Source organism: Cydia fagiglandana, chromosome 23, assembly GCF_963556715.1.
Source record: "Cydia fagiglandana chromosome 23, ilCydFagi1.1, whole genome shotgun sequence".
Classification (NCBI taxonomy): domain Eukaryota; kingdom Metazoa; phylum Arthropoda; class Insecta; order Lepidoptera; family Tortricidae; genus Cydia; species Cydia fagiglandana.
In genome coordinates this window covers 6399576-6418851 of record NC_085954.1, presented here as the reverse complement: position 1 = coordinate 6418851, position 19276 = coordinate 6399576, and the positions used below count along the sequence as shown (strand labels likewise).

At 39.5% G+C, this 19276-nt stretch overlaps 1 protein-coding gene across 1 annotated transcript; it reads left to right on the top strand.

Annotated features, from left to right (window-relative positions):
- The first annotated feature begins 488 nt into the window (after positions 1–488).
- Positions 489–17548, top strand: LOC134675939 (dr1-associated corepressor homolog). The gene is made up of 5 exons (XM_063534284.1): positions 489–661; positions 755–827; positions 11764–11906; positions 14666–14742; positions 16013–17548. The coding sequence occupies exons 1-5, from the start codon at positions 620–622 to the stop codon at positions 16587–16589; spliced, it is 912 nt and encodes a 303-aa protein (XP_063390354.1). The 5' UTR covers positions 489–619; the 3' UTR covers positions 16590–17548.
- The last annotated feature ends 1728 nt before the right edge of the window (positions 17549–19276 follow it).

Genomic DNA, 19276 nt, shown 5'->3' with positions numbered 1-19276 from the left:
GAGACCACAGAGTACTAAATTATTGTCATTTAAAGACCTACTCCAAAACGAGTAAATAGTTCAACAATTTTTTTATCATTAATCTATCTGCAAAATTCAGAAGTTGACTTTAATCCCTTGTAATTCTATAAATCAATTATTTAATTTACAATATGTCAAGTTTTTGTAAAAAGATAGTCCTTAAAAGCTTTGCTTACTTTACTCTTTGGCTACGTCTAAGGAAATTACACTTGTAATGTTTTAACTTGTTTAGGAACGTACCCATAATATATATTTTTTTATTGATTTTATGATGACCAACGTATCATTTTTAACTGCCATCTCAGCATAAATAAAGTTAAATACTTGTTTATTGTACTATTTTCATCAATTTAAAGCTTCCAAAATCATAAGTTTAAATCAGGGACTCTAATTCCACACTGAAATAAAAATAATGTAGCTACTACAAAAAATATAATTAGGAAAAAAATATGGCAAAACTGTCATTTTCGTATATAAATGATCTCTGCGAAACGTCTCCCTTTTATAACCTCAAAAATGCGCGAGATGCATCAAACTCCAATGGTGAAGTGAGCTTTTTCTAATCATTAATTAGTGTTAAAGTGAACGGATTACCACAATGCCATCGAAAAAGAGAAAATACAACGCCCGGTTTCCCGCCGTAAGTTGTTACGCGTCGTACAACGACGTTATTTGTGTGAAATAGGTGTTGTTTTTAGATTGATTGTACTATCGTGATATTGTTTATTTGTAGGGGCGAATAAAGAAGATAATGCAGACTGACGAGGAGGTCGGGAAAGTGGCCCAGGCCGTGCCAATCATAATTTATATCCTTTTCAATAGACGAGCTTAATCAGATTCGTCATTTTGTATTTTGTTTTTCTATTCTGTTTGTTGTTTGGTATTAATAGACAAAGGTTTTGGAGCTTTTGTTTAAGCTTGAGGATCGTTAGTGAGCAATTGAACTTAATTGCTTTTAATTATGATCTCTAATGAACGGTCCAGAAGGGAGATCATTAACATCAGTATCAATAATATGATATTTTTATTGCCATCAACTATTAGTAATAGCAAAGAGAATAGATAGTATAGAGGGTTGTAGAGGAAATTTTGTAGTCACTGTAAATTTACTGCCATCTACTGACATATGACTAAAACTCAAAATAAACATGTACCTATAAAAATATCAAAAAATGTATATATATGGATAAATGATTTTATTATTTATATATTGTTTTGACGCATACTCATTCACTGATATCAATGTGTTAAAATTGTGAAATATGAAACAGTGTCGTCACGCCATCTAGCCGAACATAGGCCAAAGGTGTGTGCGCCATCTATGCGAGAATGACTATTTCTTGATTTACAAGGCACGTTTTTGCCTTAGACTTTATTCATCTTATGCAAAGTTACATATGTCTCTGGTAATAGTCATGTAGTCAATGATACTAAATGGGTGTTTTCAGAAATAAATATTGATAACCTGATTCTTTCACATCTGGACGTTCTTGGGCTCAATCTACTTAGAATCGACAGCATTCTCCATCCCACCATTAAAAAAAGATGTCCCAAAATGACCATTCCATTACGTCACGTTTTAGTACGAAAAAATTTTTCACTTGTGTGTGCGTGACGTAGTGGAATGTACAAACAAATTTCATACTTACAAATTTTTGGGACATTTTATTTTATCATCAGAATTGAATATGCTAGTGATTCTGAGTTGAAAAAACCCGAAAACACCGGGATCTGTGAAAATCGGGTTTTCGATATTTATTTCTGAAATTGCCCAAACAAGTTAACCCCAATGATATGCACATCATTTATACAATTTAATAGTACTTTCGCCATACGATTTTATCTTTATAAAGACATTATTACATTCTTGTTATGAGACAAAAGTAAGTTATCAAAATATTTTTGACGATATAAATATTATTAATTTTATAAGTTTTATAACCCAAAACTGCTTAGGAAAGAAAATTAAACGCATAAAAACGATTATCGTTTTAAAAACTTGTTATTTAAAAGTACAACAATAAAATAATTTAAATAAATAAAGTTAAAGCGACGTCACAAAGTTTGTGTCTCCCCCCTCCCCCATGTCACAATATGTCACATTTTCTTGACCCCCTCCCTCCCCCTAAACGTGTGATGTAATTAATGGATGACCCCATTGCATGCGCATATGCATTCAAATTTCACTGACTAATTTTAGATTTTCTTCTTAAAAGGCTGGACCTTAGGAGTTTAAAATAATGTAAAAGTAGACTGATAAAACCTCTGTACAAATAAAACAAAAATTAACTTGAAATTAAATATAAGTGTTCCGTGAACAAAGTTTTGTATGGAACACTAAAAAAGAATTAATTGCATTATGTTTAATAGTGAAAAAAACATTAAAAGATACAATTTTTCTGAATATATACATCAATTACAATTTACTTGATTTACATTTTATTTTGTAACTTTATTTTTATGGCAGACTGATCTTATCACACAGAATGGAATTGATGTACATTATCATTAAAATTACTTGATTGCAATATTTCATGGTCAAAAGAGTAATTTACATATGTTTTCATACTTTCAGTATCATCATTTATAATAGGATGATTCATTTCAAGCACTCTGTAGCATAGAAACATATAATATAACTTAGATTGTCTTTTCTGACTTATGTAATAATTTGATTTAATTAATCCTATAAATTCATAAAGACATTTCAATAAGATTAAAAAAAGCCTAACTACTTACCCGGGATTCAAGCCTACAAACTAGTTTGGAGGCTGCATATGTAACAACAGGCTGATCGTAAAGTTCCTTCTTCTTTTTCCTGGCGTTATCCCGGCATTTTGCCACGGCTAATGGGAGCCTGGGGTCCGCTTGACAACTAATCCCATGATTTGACGTAGGCACTAGTTTTTACGAAAGCGACTGCCATCTGACCTTCCAACCCTGAGGGGAAACTAGGCCTTATTGGGATTAGTCCGGTTTCCTCACGATGTTTTCCTTCACCGAAAAGCGACTGGCAAATATCAAATGATATTTCGTACATAAGTTCCGAAAAACTCATTGGCACGAGCCGGGGTTTGAACCCGCGACCTCCGGATTGAAAGTCGCACGCTCTTACCGCTAGGCCACCAGCGCTTGATCGTAAAGTTCCTGTGTAATGTTTTGACGGCAGTCACATTACACCAGCAAGTAGATAGGTAGGAAAGGGTTGTCAATTTGCTTCAGATGCCCGAAGGGCAAACTGACTCAGGGAATGAGACAATGATTTTCACGATTCACGATATGCCTAGGAATTTCATGATCAGCCTGATTTCACGATCGGCCGCCGACACATACATTGTCTCTGGCACAGATATTCTTCAATAATATTTTAAATAGCTATATTAAAATGTGACTCAGTTCATGCAGACTCCGTAGGCATATTCACACTCTAAACATCTGAAGTTGATTTGATCAACATGTAATACGAACTCTACCACGTAGAGTCGACGTCAAAGATATGTTTACACTTTTCGCCTTATTACAAAGGAGTAAGGTGCAAAAGTATAAACATCTTTGACATCGACTACCTAGATGATGTGAATAATAATACGTACAGAGTTCTCAACTTCTCACTTTGACGTCACGAATTATGTTTTCATTCGGTCCTTCCTTATGGCTCCTCTACACGATGGGCCAACGCCAGCCACTCCATGGGACGCAGCCATGCGGTAGAATGAGATAGCAATATCACTTGCTCCCTCTAACGCAGCGGTCGGCAACCAGCGGCCCGCGGGCCGCATGCGGCCCCCGAACCTCTCACTTGCGGCCCGCGAGCCTCCCTGGCTATTTTGTATGTAATATTGACAAATGGCAATGTTTGATAAACTCATAAATATTAACAAAGTGCGGCCCATGTCCACTTCATTAACTGCTACGTGGCCCTTGGCTGCTAAAAGGTTGCCGACCGCTGCTCTAACGCATAAACGCGTCCCTTGGAGTGGCCGGCGTTGACCCATCGTGTAGAGGAGCCATTACACATGTCATTCTAAGTGACAACAGTCAGAAAATAAAGTGTGAAATTGAGAAGCAGAAGAATATTCTCTTTTCTTAATACTCTCATTAAATAATTAAGTATGTTAATTTAATACATTACGTATCATAATATTCATAATCATAACATCATTATTGCGTTCATGTTGGTACAAATAAATACAGATGGAAACTTACAAAATTATGGCGCAACATGAGACCCTATTAGGGTATTGCCGTATTGCAAAACTATAACTAAAACTTACATCGTTCGCTCGTTTCGTTTATTTAACTACAAAATAAGTGACTTTATACCATAAAAAAAAATTATACCTCTAAAATCCGTCAACAGTCGGTTTTTCGCCGGCCCGGATTAGCAAGGTTCTACTGTAATTACTGTATAACCTTATTAGCGTTGACCCGCTCGCAACCCGGACCGCTTTACAACCACCCCACATTGCCACCGCCATTTTCCATAGCGCTGACCAGACGCCGACAGACGCCGACGCTCGAAAGACGCTAGATGTGGGGGGGCCCTTATCGTCTTTTGAGCGTCGGCGCCGAGTCAGCGCTATGGAAAATGGCGTCGCTGAGCTGTTGCGCCAACATTGCGTCGAAACGCAACATTGACGCAACTGCGCAGCGACGCGACGCCATTTTCCATAGCGCTGACCAGACGCCGACGCTCGAAAGACGCTAGATGTGGGGTGGCCCTAATACCGCGCATGTGTCGTGTCAACCTCATATCATTATCAAATCAAGCTATCATTTTTAGAATTCGTATAGGCCTCCGGTTATCGCTAACGCTCTCATCTCGCTGATAACGCAACGACGCGTCATCTAATTGACTCTTTGTTTAAGTTTATTTTTGAACTGTAATACCAGATTATCTTTAGTATAACAAATTTAAGTTTGGAGATAATATTATGTTTACGCATCGAACACCGATATGTTATAGTTATAATATATTTCATTTATAGGTTTACCACGTATCTCGGGCTATTAAAAAAACAACGGGTTGCACTCCGGGAGTGCAGGCAGAAGCGAAAACTCAATGACATTGTAACAGTTTTTCGATCAGGTCACGTGTCTGTCTTACGAAGCGTCTTACGCTGTCGCGAGTTTAACATTTTTCCCCATCACAAAAGTGCCGCTAAAGAAGTTTTCACTTCAAAAAGTTGATGTCGTTACGGATCATGACATATGTAGTGCATCATTATTTTCCATTTCCATCGTATTTTCACGGAAACGTACGAACGTGTCTTGCTATATCAGTCAGTCTCAGTACAAGAAGTACTGAGGGTGACTGAAGTAATATGACAAATACGAACGCTTCCGAGAAAATACGATGGAAAACATTTATGCACTACGTCTGTATTAGTTACTAGAGTTCGAGCGAGGGTTTACCTACACACTTTTGAATAAACATTATTTTTCTGTAAATGGGTCTTCTTCTTTCTCGCGTTATCCCGGCATTTTTGCAACGGCTCATGAGAGCCTGGGGTCCGCTTGACGACTAATCCCATGATTTGACGTAGCCACTAGTTATTACGAAAGCGACCGCGACGTTAGTTATTGCCATGTGACCTTCCAACCCAGAGGGGAAACTAGGCCTGGTTGGGATTAGTCCGGTTTCCTCACTATGTTTTCCTTCACCGAAAAGCGACTGGCAAATATCAAATGATATTTCGTACATAAGTTCCGAAAAACTCATTGGTACGAGCCGGGGTTTGAACCCGCGACCTCCAGATTGAAAGTTGCACGCTCTTACCGCTAGGCCACCAGCGCTTTTTTTTTATTAGTCTATAAGTTTTATATAATTTCCACTCAGAACCACGAGTTCTTTCAATCATAATAGGACGTGCGAATCGAACACAATCGGCAGTGTGTCATGCCCCATCATGTAGGAAATACATTGGTTTTGTTTTGTTTGAAAACTGAACGAAATAAATCAAATTGCAACTCTGTTCCAATGGAATATGACTTAAATTTCATCGAACAGAATAAGTGCTATAGCTAGGACCGTGAGCCTTAGGAGGTCAAAGCACAGGTGGTACACTCGACCCACTGACCCAAGTGTGTAAACAAAACTCCGCATTACTATCACTTCGACATTTCTGTTAGGATTATCATTTTTATTGTTGAATATATGAAATACTTTATTTTCTACTTACTTACCTATTTATTACTTTTTAGTACCTGCATCTTTCACTATTTTTACTTATGCTTTTTTTTGACATTTAGATTTTATTCTAGAAATTCTAGACTAGTATTTTTTTATACAATTTTTTAAATTTTAGACGATCCTTTTGTGAAATTCTTAGTGTTAAATTTGATCTGTATAATAATCCAATGTTATTATGGAATAATATTAACATCAATAAATTGCTCTGATAATTAGATTAATCACGATTCATAAGAGCTTGTTGCTAGGCCTACATGAATAAAGTATATTTTGAGTTGAGTTGAGTATTTCGAGTAGTGATCCACAAATGAGGTCATGATTGCATGTCTGCGATTGTCATGATTATTTCTTGATGAGTAGGTACAATCTAATCTAAAATACTTATAATAACATCTATATTTTTTTTATTTAAAAGCCTTTTAGAACGTCCGGGCGCGAAACACAAGCGAAGCGTCTTCATTGTTACTTTAAGTAGCCTTTCTCAATAGGGTTTAGTAAGTTCCCTAAAGATTTCAGATCATAAACTTGACGTAAGTAGGTACTTGTATCTCTGGGAGCCATACGAAATGTAGGTCACTAAGTTCTTTAAATGTGTCGACTTATATTAAGTATATATCATTCTGCTAGATAGCCTAGCCTAGACAGTGGAAGGTTGCCCCACCCCTCCACCCTGAGGCATCGCAAATCAATACCTAAGAATAGGACTAGTACGATCTGGATAGCACTTAAATTATTTACTTTACGTTTGACTTTGCCGACTTTGGTAATGTTAAAGTCTCAACTCAAAGGCGTGGCTCACTCCGCGATTTCGTCGCTTTGCTACAGCTAGCTAAAAGTACATCCGTTCCACACCAATTTTGGTGGCTAGCCATAAGCCGTGCGTGGCGCTGTCGCCACCTACCGGCCATATCTCTCCTGATCGTAACAGACGCGTTTTGTTAGAGAGTGAGTCTTCTGTATCTAGTACTATTATTATTCTGTGACTCAACTCCCGCCGACGTGATGTCGATTCGACAGAAAAGTTACCTTTGGGGACACTTTGATCAGTTCATATGTTTAGTGGCTAGAATATGTAAGAAAGATAGAAAGGCAGACAACGAAATTTTTTTAATTTTGCAGTATTAGGCCTCCTGTCTTCCACCGTCGCGATAAAGGGACACGCGTAGCGTAAGGGTTAAGCTTAATCAACAGTGAACGCATATATTTAGTATGGAAACCGCCTTTAGGAACATTACCGTTCAAATTCTCGGGCCAAATTAGCACACATACAAAATTACGCCTACATTTAAATAAGACGACGCGTTTACAGAGCCTGTAATCAAAGCTGGTAAACAAAATAATAGTCATCTTTATTACACTAATGGTACATAGCTAAGTGTAGATGAAATGCATATAATGTCAATAACTACCAATCAGCGACATTAATCCGCTAATAACCTTCTTGCTGTACGTACTGGCCGCTGAGAGTTTGCGGTTCATATTTGATTAGAATATGACTTGGACAGGGATAGGTTTATGCCATACATTGAAGAACCAGTCAAATAATTCACGTATAATAATTTAATGTAGATTAAAAGATAACTAGTTAAAATGTTGTTATGAAATGACAGACTAACTCAACATAAGTAAATATATCATTGTTGTATAAATGTATTCCGCTATAATAAGTATTTTGTATATTTTATCATCAATTTGTATGGCAGTGCGAAGTCACGTTCAGGTATAGTCTGTCCGTTTTTCTAAGATCAAGTACGCCATTGTAAATGTATGGTAAACTTGATCTTAGAATTCGGACTGCCTATACAGCCTGCAAAATTTACATGGGTACACGAATCGAGTCAAAAATATTTGAATAGGCGGAGTCACAATAAATCCCCACTTTCAGTTCCAATGGAAATATTTTATATAGCCGGTGAAGCAAGTTTGTCAGTAGAAAAAGGTGCAAAATTAAAAAAAATTATGGGACCACACCCGTTCGCGCGCTTACATTTTCTAAATTTGCCGCTCTTTGCTACTGACGGAAATGGCTTGAGAGAGAACCTACATATATGTGACGGTAGAGGGTGGATTCGAATGATCAACATTTTCAGATAATGTGTGTATTTGTTAAATTAATTCAGTGGAAGTGTATCTACATATAGGAGACCGGGTATGATTATCTCACGAGTTATATCTCATGAATAGAACATATTCTAGATATCTTTCCAGGCCTCCACTTAATTTCATGTCTCTCTAATTGGACAGCTTTTTTCCATAGTTCTCTGCGAATGGCATCTTGTGGGAATCTGAATGGAAAGTAATGTAAAATGATAATATCAAATTTGATTATTAATTTGAAATAATTAGGTAGTTTTTTTACAGCTCCATCTCATGAAATACAAAAGGAAAATACAAATCTGTAAGAAAGAATTCATTACTACATTTATAATTAATTATATAGAAAATACCTAAACCAAGCACAAGTTAATAAAATAGTCTACTTCATTTGGCATAACACCATCCCTATTATCCTCGCAATTTAAAAAGTCGTATGTTGTTATGAAAGTCGTATGCAGTTGTTACGTTTTAGCTTAGCACGGTAGTATTGAAAACAAATCGTCATGTTTATTCCAAATTTTACTGAAGTTATCTGTTTACTACAAGTGAAAAGTGATTCCACTATCCTTGGTATAACTAAAATAACTTCTTCACTACTTCACGACACATGAAGACATTTTTAATTACAAAAAACGTTGTTTTTATAAATCAATTTAGCAATCCGTCACTGACTGTCATCTCGGACGAACTGAAGTTGCGAATCGAATAGTTTGTAAGCACCGCCTACAATCGAATAGTTTATGTTGGGTCATAACTGAGCGGACAGAATACTTCCATGTATATCAGTTCGCTGTTAATCAAATTCTGAAATTGAAAATCTGCCGCTGGACAACCTGTAAACGATGAAGCTATAGATAAGCGTTGAATAAACACATTGTATACAGCGTTTATAATTATAATGTTTTGCCGAATTTGACCAAAAGTCATATATCTATAAGATTTTTTCATTTTTTAGGGTTCCGTACCCAAAGGGTAAAACGGGACCCTAAGACCCTATTACTAAGACTTCGCTGTCCGCCCGTCCGTCCGTCTGTCACCGGGCTGTATCTCACGAACCGTTGAAATTTTCACAGATGATTTATTTCTGTTGCCGCTATAACAACAAATACTAAAAACAGAATAAAATAAAGATTTAAGTGGGGCTCCCATACAACAAACGTGATTTTTGACCAAAGTTAAGCATTAACGTCAGGCGTGGTCAGTATTTGGATGGGTGACCGTTTTTTCTTGCATTTTTTCCGTTTTTTTTTGGATTATGGTACGGAACCCTTCGTGCGCGAGTCCGACTCGCACTTGCCCGGTTTTGGCTCCTTATGATCTCAGGAATGCTTAGTTAATATCTATCAGGTTATTACTTGAGCCCACTGTGTATAACTTTTATATTTTCTTACAATACAGTCAGTACCGTCTTTACCATAAGGGCACACGGGGCTCGTGCCCAGGGCCCCCATCATCAGGGGGCCCCGAAGGACAGACAGTATCAGTATATTTGATTACCCATGCTAAATAGAAGATCATAGTAGAAATATGTTAGTTGAATTAGCTTTCTTTACTTTACAAAAGGGCCCCAAAGTTTTAGGTGCCAGGGGCCCCAGCATAGTTTAAGACGGCCCTGAATACAGTCTCCGCTCACAATAACTTAACTACGATTATCCTCAACGGATATGCTAATATTCCTAACAACTACATTTAGAGTGATGAAAATAAACGCGAACTTCCTAAATTCATAAATCTTTCCGCACACACAGTTTCCGAATCATTATGTCAAATTACGATGCCTATCAATCGTACATAAATATTCATGTCCACGATTGCTATAACCGGCATATGGTGGCAAAACTACTTATGAAATAAACGCGGCGCTGACTTTAAATGAAGATACCTTGTAGGTATCCGTTGCTAATGGTAGTTTACAGTACATATGGTCCTATTTTCTCGCACTAATGCGTAAAATAGCACTTTTCGTGCGTATGTCAAAAGTTTAAAGGGCCATATGAACTGTAAAACGTTGTACGATACACGTGCGAATAGGTAATTCGCAACTCGTGTCGATTTAAAACACTCCCTTCGGTCGTGTTTTAATTTATCGCCACTCGTTTCGAATTTCCTCTTCTCCGCACTTGTATCGTAAATAACTATTAGTGAGTTGAGTGCTACGTAATGAAAATCACAAGAGTGCTTTAAATTCAATGCCTAATTATTTACATTTAGGCCTGAGTTACACTTTACAAGTTCTACTTACGTAAGTAGGGACAAAGCTATTTGTTAGAATGAGGTAACTATATTCATCTCTCATTCTGTAGTATAGCCGTGTCCCTACTTACGTAAGTAAAACTTACAAGTGTAACTCAGGCCTTACACACACTGTATTGTTACACATATTATAAGCTCTCTATGTGTTCAGGAACCGCATGTTACGACCGCCTCAATAGAACGTCATCTCAACGGATACTAGAAATGAGGTCCAATCAAACTTTGTTGTTTTCAGAGATATTCGAAATTTGAATGCCGTTATGAAGTCGATATCGACGTTATAAGGTAGAAGTACTAGTGCTCGACGCTGCACTAGTATTCGACATGGGCACTTTATGTCAAAGTAATATAGGTTAAATTTGAACGGCGAAAATTTTTCTGTATTCAAATTTAACACTTTAATCCTTGTCACATAAAGTGTCTATGTCGAATACAATACTAGTGTAGCGTCGAGCACTATAGTACTTCTACCTAAAGTTTAAAGTTAGCAACCGGCGACGTGTCGCGACTGCAAACGACACGTCGTCGCGTCACGAATGGTTTCTACGTATTTCTATGAAAGTGACACGACGTCTGCGACGCGACGCCCGACCGCAGTTCAGGGTGCCTAGCCAAGGTGAGGTTGCGCTACGACAACGAAACGCTTTGTGTCTCTATCACGCTTCCATATTAGTGCGACTAGTTAAGACGTTTGCGTTTCGTTCGCTGCGGTGCGTAAACGATTGACATGTTGGCTACTCACTCTGTAGTGCCCTAGCGCCACTGACGTCAGAGCGACAATAAGTGGTAAACATGAATTTCTCCGTTTCTGAGGAAGATAAAGTCGTAAACCGCGTATTGTCGCTCTGATGACGTCAGCGGCACTACTCGGCACACTGTGATGCATCTCACAAAAAATATGGAAACAATATGGTGTAATAAAATAGTTTATGACGTACGTTTGAACGTACATAGAGGGTTTATGATGTGTGCAGAATTGCAGATGAAATTATTTAGACTTCGAACTGAGTGGACGCTGTTTAAAACACTTGTAAGCTTGACGCCACGTTAGACGCTTCGCCAATAAGGCTGTGCTTTTTTTAATTGGACGAATGTATTAATTGTATTTATTTATAATAAGAATATGACTTAACCATAAAACAACAAGTCAAATTATTAAATATTACGCAAAGACCCTTAACTCAGATTACTCTCAACACCTCGGACACTGGAGCTATTTGTGGAGTCCCTCCTCAGCAAAGCCCTACAAGTGACGACCGCGAGGAACGCCAAAACCCTCAGCCCTTCACACGTCAAGCAGTGCATCTTAGCTGAATCTCGCTTCGACTTCCTTAAGGACTTGGTGAGTCTTTATTTTAACCTTTAACTTTGCAAAACCTGTACTGTGGTAGAATACCTCCTCAGCAAAGAAAGCCCTACAAGTGACGACCGCGACTCGCGAGGAACGCCAAAAAACTCAGCCCTTCACACGTCAAGCAGTGCATCTTAGCTGAATCTCGCTTCGACTTCCTTAAGGACTTGGTGAGTCGTCTTTAACCTTTAGCTCTTCCAAACCTGAACTGTGGTATAATCCCTCCTCAGCAAAGCTCTTCAAAACCTGAATGGTTGTAGAATCCCTCCTCAGAAAAGAAATACCTACAAGTGACGACCGCGAGGAACGCGAAAACCCTCAGCCCTTCACACGTCAAGCAGTGTATCTTAGCTGAATCTCGCTTCGACTTCCTTAAGGACTTGGTGAGTCGTCTTTAACCTTTAGCTCTTCCAAACCTGAACTGTGGTATAATCCCTCCTCAGCAAAGAAAGCCCTACAAGTGACGATCGCTAGGAACGCCAAAACCCTCAGCCCTTCACACGTCAAGCAGTGCATCTTAGCTGAATCTCGCTTCGACTTCCTTAAGGACTTGGTGAGTCTTTATTTTAACCTTTACCTCTTCAAAACCTGAACTGTGGGTAAATCCCTCCTCAGCAAAGAAAGCCCTACAAGTGACGATCGCTAGGAACGCCAAAACCCTCAGCCCTTCACACGTCAAGCAGTGCATCTTAGCTGAATCTCGCTTCGACTTCCTTAAGGACTTGGTGAGTCTTTATTTTAACCTTTACCTCTTCAAAACCTGAACTGTGGGTAAATCCCTCCTCAGCAAAGAAAGCCCTACAAGTGACGACCGCGAGGAACGCCAAGACTCTCAGCTCTTCACACGTCTAGCAGTGTATTTTAGCTAAATCTCGCTTCGACTTCCTTAAGGACTTGGTGAGTCTTTATTTTAACCTTTAACTCTTCAAACTTGAACGGTTGTAGAATCCCTCCTCAGCAAAGAAATACCTACAAGTGACGACCGCTAGGAACGCGAAAACCCTCAGCCCTTCACACGTCAAGCAGTGCATCTTAGCTGAATCTCGCTTCGACTTCCTTAAGGACTTGGTGAGTCGTCTTTAACCTTTAGCTCTTCCAAACCTGAACTGTGGGTAAATCCCTCCTCAGCAAAGAAATACTTACAAGTGACGACCGCTAGGAACGCCAAAACCCTCAGCCCTTCACACGTCAAGCAGTGTATTTTAGCTGAATCTCACTTCGACTTCCTTAAGGACTTGGTGAGTCTTTATTTTAACCTTTAACTTTGCAAAACCTGTACTGTGGTAGAATACCTCCTCAGCAAAGAAAGCCCTACAAGTGACGACCGCGACTCGCGAGGAACGCCAAAAAACTCAGCCCTTCACACGTCAAGCAGTGTATCTTAGCTGAATCTCGCTTCGACTTCCTTAAGGACTTGGTGAGTCTTTATTTTAACCTTTAGCTCTTCAAAACCTGAACTGTGGTAGAATCCCTCCTCAGCAGAGAAAGCCCTACAAGTGACGATCGCGAGGAACGCGAAAACCCTCAGCCCTTCACACGTCAAGCACTGTATCTTAGCTGAATCTCGCTTCAACTTCCTTAAGGACTTGGTGAGTCTTTATTTTAACCTTTAGCTCTTCAAAACCTGAACTGTGGTAGAATCCCTCCTCAGCAGAGAAAGCCCTACAAGTGACGACCGCGAGGAACGCGAAAACCCTCAGCCCTTCACACGTCAAGCATCTTAGCTGAATCTCTTCGACTTCCTTAAGCACTTGGTGAGTCTTTATTTTGACCTTAAGCTCTTTAAAACCTGAACTGCGGTAGAATCCCTCCTCAGCAAAGAAAGCCCTTCAAGTGACGATCGCTAGGAACGCCAAAACCCTCAGCCCTTCACACGTCAAGCAGTGCATCGTAGCTGAATCTCGCTTCGACTTCCTTAAGGACTTGGTGAGTCTTTATTTTAACCTTTAACTTTGCAAAACCTGTACTGTGGTAGAATACCTCCTCAGCAAAGAAAGCCCTACAAGTGACGACCGCGACTCGCGAGGAACGCCAAAAAACTCAGCCCTTCACACGTCAAGCAGTGTATCTTAGCTGAATCTCGCTTCGACTTCCTTAAGGACTTGGTGAGTCTTTATTTTAACCTTTAGCTCTTTAAAACCTGAACTGCGGTAGAATCCCTCCTCAGCAAAGAAATACCTACAAGTGACGACCGCGAGGAACGCCAAAACCCTCAGCCCTTCACACGTCAAGCAGTGTATCTTAGCTGAATCTCGCTTCGACTTCCTTAAGGACTTAGTGAGTCTTTATTTTAACCTTAGCTCTTCAAAACCTGAACTGTGGTAGAATCCCTCCTCAGCAAAGAAAGTCCTACAAGTGACGATCGCTAGGAACGCCAAAACCCTCAGCCCTTCACACGTCAAGCAGTGTATCTTAGCTGAATCTCGCTTCGACTTCCTTAAGGACTTGGTGAGTCGTCTTTAACCTTTAGCTCTTCCAAACCTGAACTGTGGGTAAATCCCTCCGCAAAGAAATACCTACAAGTGACGACCGCTAGGAACGCCAAAACCCTCAGCCCTTCACACGTCAAGCAGTGCATCTTAGCTGAATCTCGCTTCGACTTCCTTAAGGACTTGGTGAGTCTTTATTTTAACCTGTAACTCTTCAAAACCTGAACTGTGGTAGAATCCCAAGTGAGGACCGCGAGGAACGCAAAAAAACTCAGCCCTCAACCCCTATTTCATGATGTAATATGTATTTCTTTGTTTTAGGTCGCAAACATACCAGATGTGTCGGCGGCAGAAGAGAAAGAAATGATGAGCGCCGAAGACTCCCCAAATTCATCTAGGTAGGTTATCTTATCTTATTCGTACCTCATCTTTATCTTGTGGCACATGGTTGCCTACGAAGCTGACGGTACTGCGTTCAAATACTGGTCGGGGGGTTATATTGAGTTGGTACCTACTAATTTGGTGTCTTGGATATGGATATGTTTTATTTTGTATGATATTTTTGTATTTAAATATTTTAAATATGTAAGTACAGTCGCCATCAGATATATCGGAGCGGCCAAGGTGTTCACAATATCCGAACACGCACTCTAACGCCCGACAATAGATGCGTGTTCAGATATTTGTGAGCACCCTGGCCGGTCCGATATATCTGATGGCGACTGTACAAATGTAATGTTTATTCGGTAATTCGGAAAATGCACTCTAATATTATAGAGTTAGAGTGATTTTTGGAGTTACCCAACATTCTGAAGTATTCGGAGTCACCGAATACATCTTATAGTAGTTATAAGGAATGCAATTGCATAATTATAGGCAGCTGCAATATCGATATTCAGCTAAAATATCTGTATATTCTGTATTTTATAATTTTTATATGACTATATAAGTGACCGGTTTATGCAACAATATCGTCATTAGTTTATTTTTATATCTTACCGGATATTGATATGGGACTTCAACTTAATGACTTATCTATAAATGCGGATATATTTGCATTAACTTCCGCTCTTATTCCATCCCACTATAAACGCAACACAAGCATCCTACTTATAGACCGCTAAAATCATAACGCTTTTAATATTGGCCTAGATTAGGCATAAAGTAGGCCCAGAAAATTCTAAGCTGTGATTTAATTTCTTAGCCCCCATTCGCACGACAGCTTTTTCAACGCGCGTTAAAAAAGCGTCTGAATGACACAAATGGTTAACCATGTATCTATTCACACGACAGCGGTGGCGCTTTTTATCAAGCGTTGTTGGATTTTCGACTTTAAGCCTGAAACCGTTAAATCGAATTTAGAGTGCGGACAGATACAAGCGCTTTTTTAACGCGCGTTGAAAAAGCTGTCGTGCGAATGGGGGCTTAGATAGTTACTAAAATTACAGTTCGATCTACCCGTTACGATGAGAAATAAAAACAAAGTCCTTTGTTCGTGATTTCATCAGCATATGGGACATTATCAATGAAAAGGGACCTTATTATGGATGGCGCTTACGCCGCCACAGCGTCGCACGGCATTGTATTTATATTGCGTAAGCGCCTTCGATAATAAGGTCCCTTTTCATAGAGAACGTCAGATATAGTCTAATCAAAACCTTGGTACAGATTTTCAGATTCAGCTCCCCGCCGACTAGCCAGAGAAGACTCCAATAGCTCCAGCAGCAGCGAAGTCCGACCTCGGACCCAAAGAGAGATGCCTCGCAGCATCTCCTTAGACCCCGAAATACATAGGCACAGGCACGAGCCCACCTCCACCATAGTCTCAACAGACACAGTCATGGATTTATCCAAAAAGTCAACAGAACCAAAGGTCCGTGCAAATTTTTATCAAGAAACGCTGCCTGATGAGGTCCAGCAAACTAGTGTCATAACCCCTAACCCGACTTACGCTCAACCATCCACCTCAAACTTCGTCCCTAAAGACGTGCCAAAGCCAACGAAATTCTACGTAGATGTACCAATTCAGAACAACAATACGCCTGTGACGCCTATATTAAATATAGACTTTTCTAAAAGCTTAGCCGCCCCTGAGATAAAAGTTTTAAGCCCTCTAGAAAAACCGAGATTACAAAGGCAGAATTCGAAACAGCATAAGGAGGTTAAGAAATTTAAGCCGCCCATACCGCATATTGATATAGATTTGACTGGAAATCTACAGATCGACGAAGACTATGATACCTGAATAAGTTTGTAAGTTTTGTTTTTGTATTTTGTAAGTGATGTTTGTTATGCGATGAGGTTTTTTTTAACGAAACATTTTATTGTGGCGCTTTTGTAAATATAAAGTTACTGTAAGACTTACTGCTTTCAAAACATAATTATTATGGCGGCAGAAATCACGGGCTTATTTTGTTGTTCAATACTTAAATTAAAAAATATCCAATAATAAACCTAAATGGCTTAATAATTAATTTAAAATAGAAGACTCCTGTGAGATTCTGACATAATTATTATTGTCTTTATGGCATCTCATCGCGCTGCTGAAGAATGGCGCATGAAGGTCCTCCAAACGGATCGAAACAATGTGAGTGACCGTTCATATAATATCAATTTTATTTATATGGTATTAAAGATTATGAATATTTATGTTGTCTGTCTATAAAAAACCTCATTGGCTAACATGTAGATATAATTATGTTATACTGTGTTGTTTACCATTGTGTGTGGTATGTTTTAGTCGCTACATCGATATTAAACCGTTCTGAAATTCTCAATCTTGTCGCCTAATCAATAAGGTTGAAAATTAAGGTTGAAAACAAAAAAAGCAATATTGTCACAGTCACCCGTTTTGATTTGATGTGTCGTATATTGAGTTATAAACGAGTCATGATAGTTTTTTAATTCGGCTGTTTTCTTTTTTCGAAAGCGCGATTAAAGAATTAACCATTTAGAACATAGCGCCATCTATCGTTACCAGAGTATCTAGCTTTCCTATTTCTACACTAGATGTCACTATGAGTCACATTGATGACGTCGCTACTCACGCGAATTTGAAACAGGAAACAGTTGATTTTAGTCCTTGACTCTCGCAGCTAAATGAGATGCATAGACTAGGAGTCCTCTAGACCGAGTTTAGAGCAATTATTTCATGCAACCGATGATGCCAAAAATGCGGGGGTGCGCGGGACGAGGTGAGCGAAGTCCCGTGCTGTGATTGGTCCGTTCAATGACGCGGACGTCACACAGACACTTGCGACTAGAACATGGCGTAAAATTACCGTATGTGTGGTAGAGGGGGTAGCGCGACTATGCTCAGTCTGGAGGAGGTTTTGTCTGTAATGAGATGTAACCAGTGAACTCTAACGACATTTTCCTAAAGATACAGTAGTAATGCATAATTATTTTCCATCCTATTTTCACGAAAACGTACGAACGTGTCTTGCTATTTCAGTCAGTCTCGGTACAAAAAGTACTGAGGTTGACTGAAGTGGCATGGGAAATACGAACGTTTCCGAGAAAATACGGTGGAAAACAATTATACACTACCCCCCTTATTCATAAACGATTACTAAAGTTGCCAAGCCGATAATAATCGTTTGTCCCTCTCCATCATACCAATACATCGGAAAAGGACAAACGATTATTATCGGCTTGTTAACTTAAGTAAACGTTTATGAATAAGGGGATAAGGGGATTCTAAAATAAATTCCTTTCACTGGTTATTTGATCTATGTTTATCCAGTGGCGTAACTAGGGGGGGGGGGGGTTGGAGGGGGCACGTGCCCCGGGCGCCGTCCAAGGGGGGGCGCCAAAATGGGCAAAAGACTAAGTACCTCTCCGCCTTGCCAAAGGCACAGCAGGGATACTTTCGTCAGTCATATTTACCACCACTGTGAAGTGTGAAATGCGGATGGTAATCTGGCCCACAGCTCAAATGAGAAAGCCGATCTTTTAGGTACTCTTATTTAGGTACCTTCAAAGACGACGGTATTAGCACCAGTGCGAATACTCTATGCCAGAAAGTACCAAGCAGAGGGATATTCGGCGGGAGGTGCTATGCTTTCATATCAAATTTGGTGCCTGCCCCGGGCGCCATATCCTCTAGCTACGCCACTGTGTTTATCTGCACGAAACAAGATTCTAGGTAATTAAGTTAATTATGTAAAATTTGACATTAAGCCTGACTAATGGGTAGTTCGGACTACGTTATTAAATTTAGGGTGGTATTCGATGGTATGTATTGCGTCTCACATTTTGCTTAATGAGAGAGTGAGATGCAATGACATTGGACAGATGGAATACCCCCCTTAGTCGAGTGGAGAGTATTTGTGACTTTGCATGCCTAGAGGGTCTCTGCTACACATTGAGCATAAGGACCCTTTAGGCATGCAATGTCACAAGTAATATAAGCAAGAATGAGAGGCAAATACTTTTATCTAGAGATGCACCGGATATTCGGTTATTATCCGGTATCCGGCCTATCCGGCCATTATTTTAATATCCGGCCGGATACCGGATAGTGACCTACTATCTGGCCGGATACCGGATAGTAACATTGCTTGATTTCGGAGTAAACTAATTGGATTTAAAAAATAGTCACGGTCATAATCGTACTTGTTTATGAATTATTTTAAAACAATTTTAACATTCCAGTGACTTGCACGTGCACTCATTTCTAACCTAGAAAATGTGTCCGCGCGAACGTTCACTAGGAAACAGGTCTGACCTACGAAATGCACACCTGAAAAACCGAAATGTAGTTATAGTTCCGCTGGCCGAACATTCGGCGGCCGGATACCGGTTATTCGGCCGATGGTCAGGCCAAATATCCGGTATCCGGCCAAACAACTATCCGTTGCATCTCTACTTTTATCTCTTACGCAATGACTTACAAATGTTAGTCGGTCCTAGAAACAAATGAAATTATAG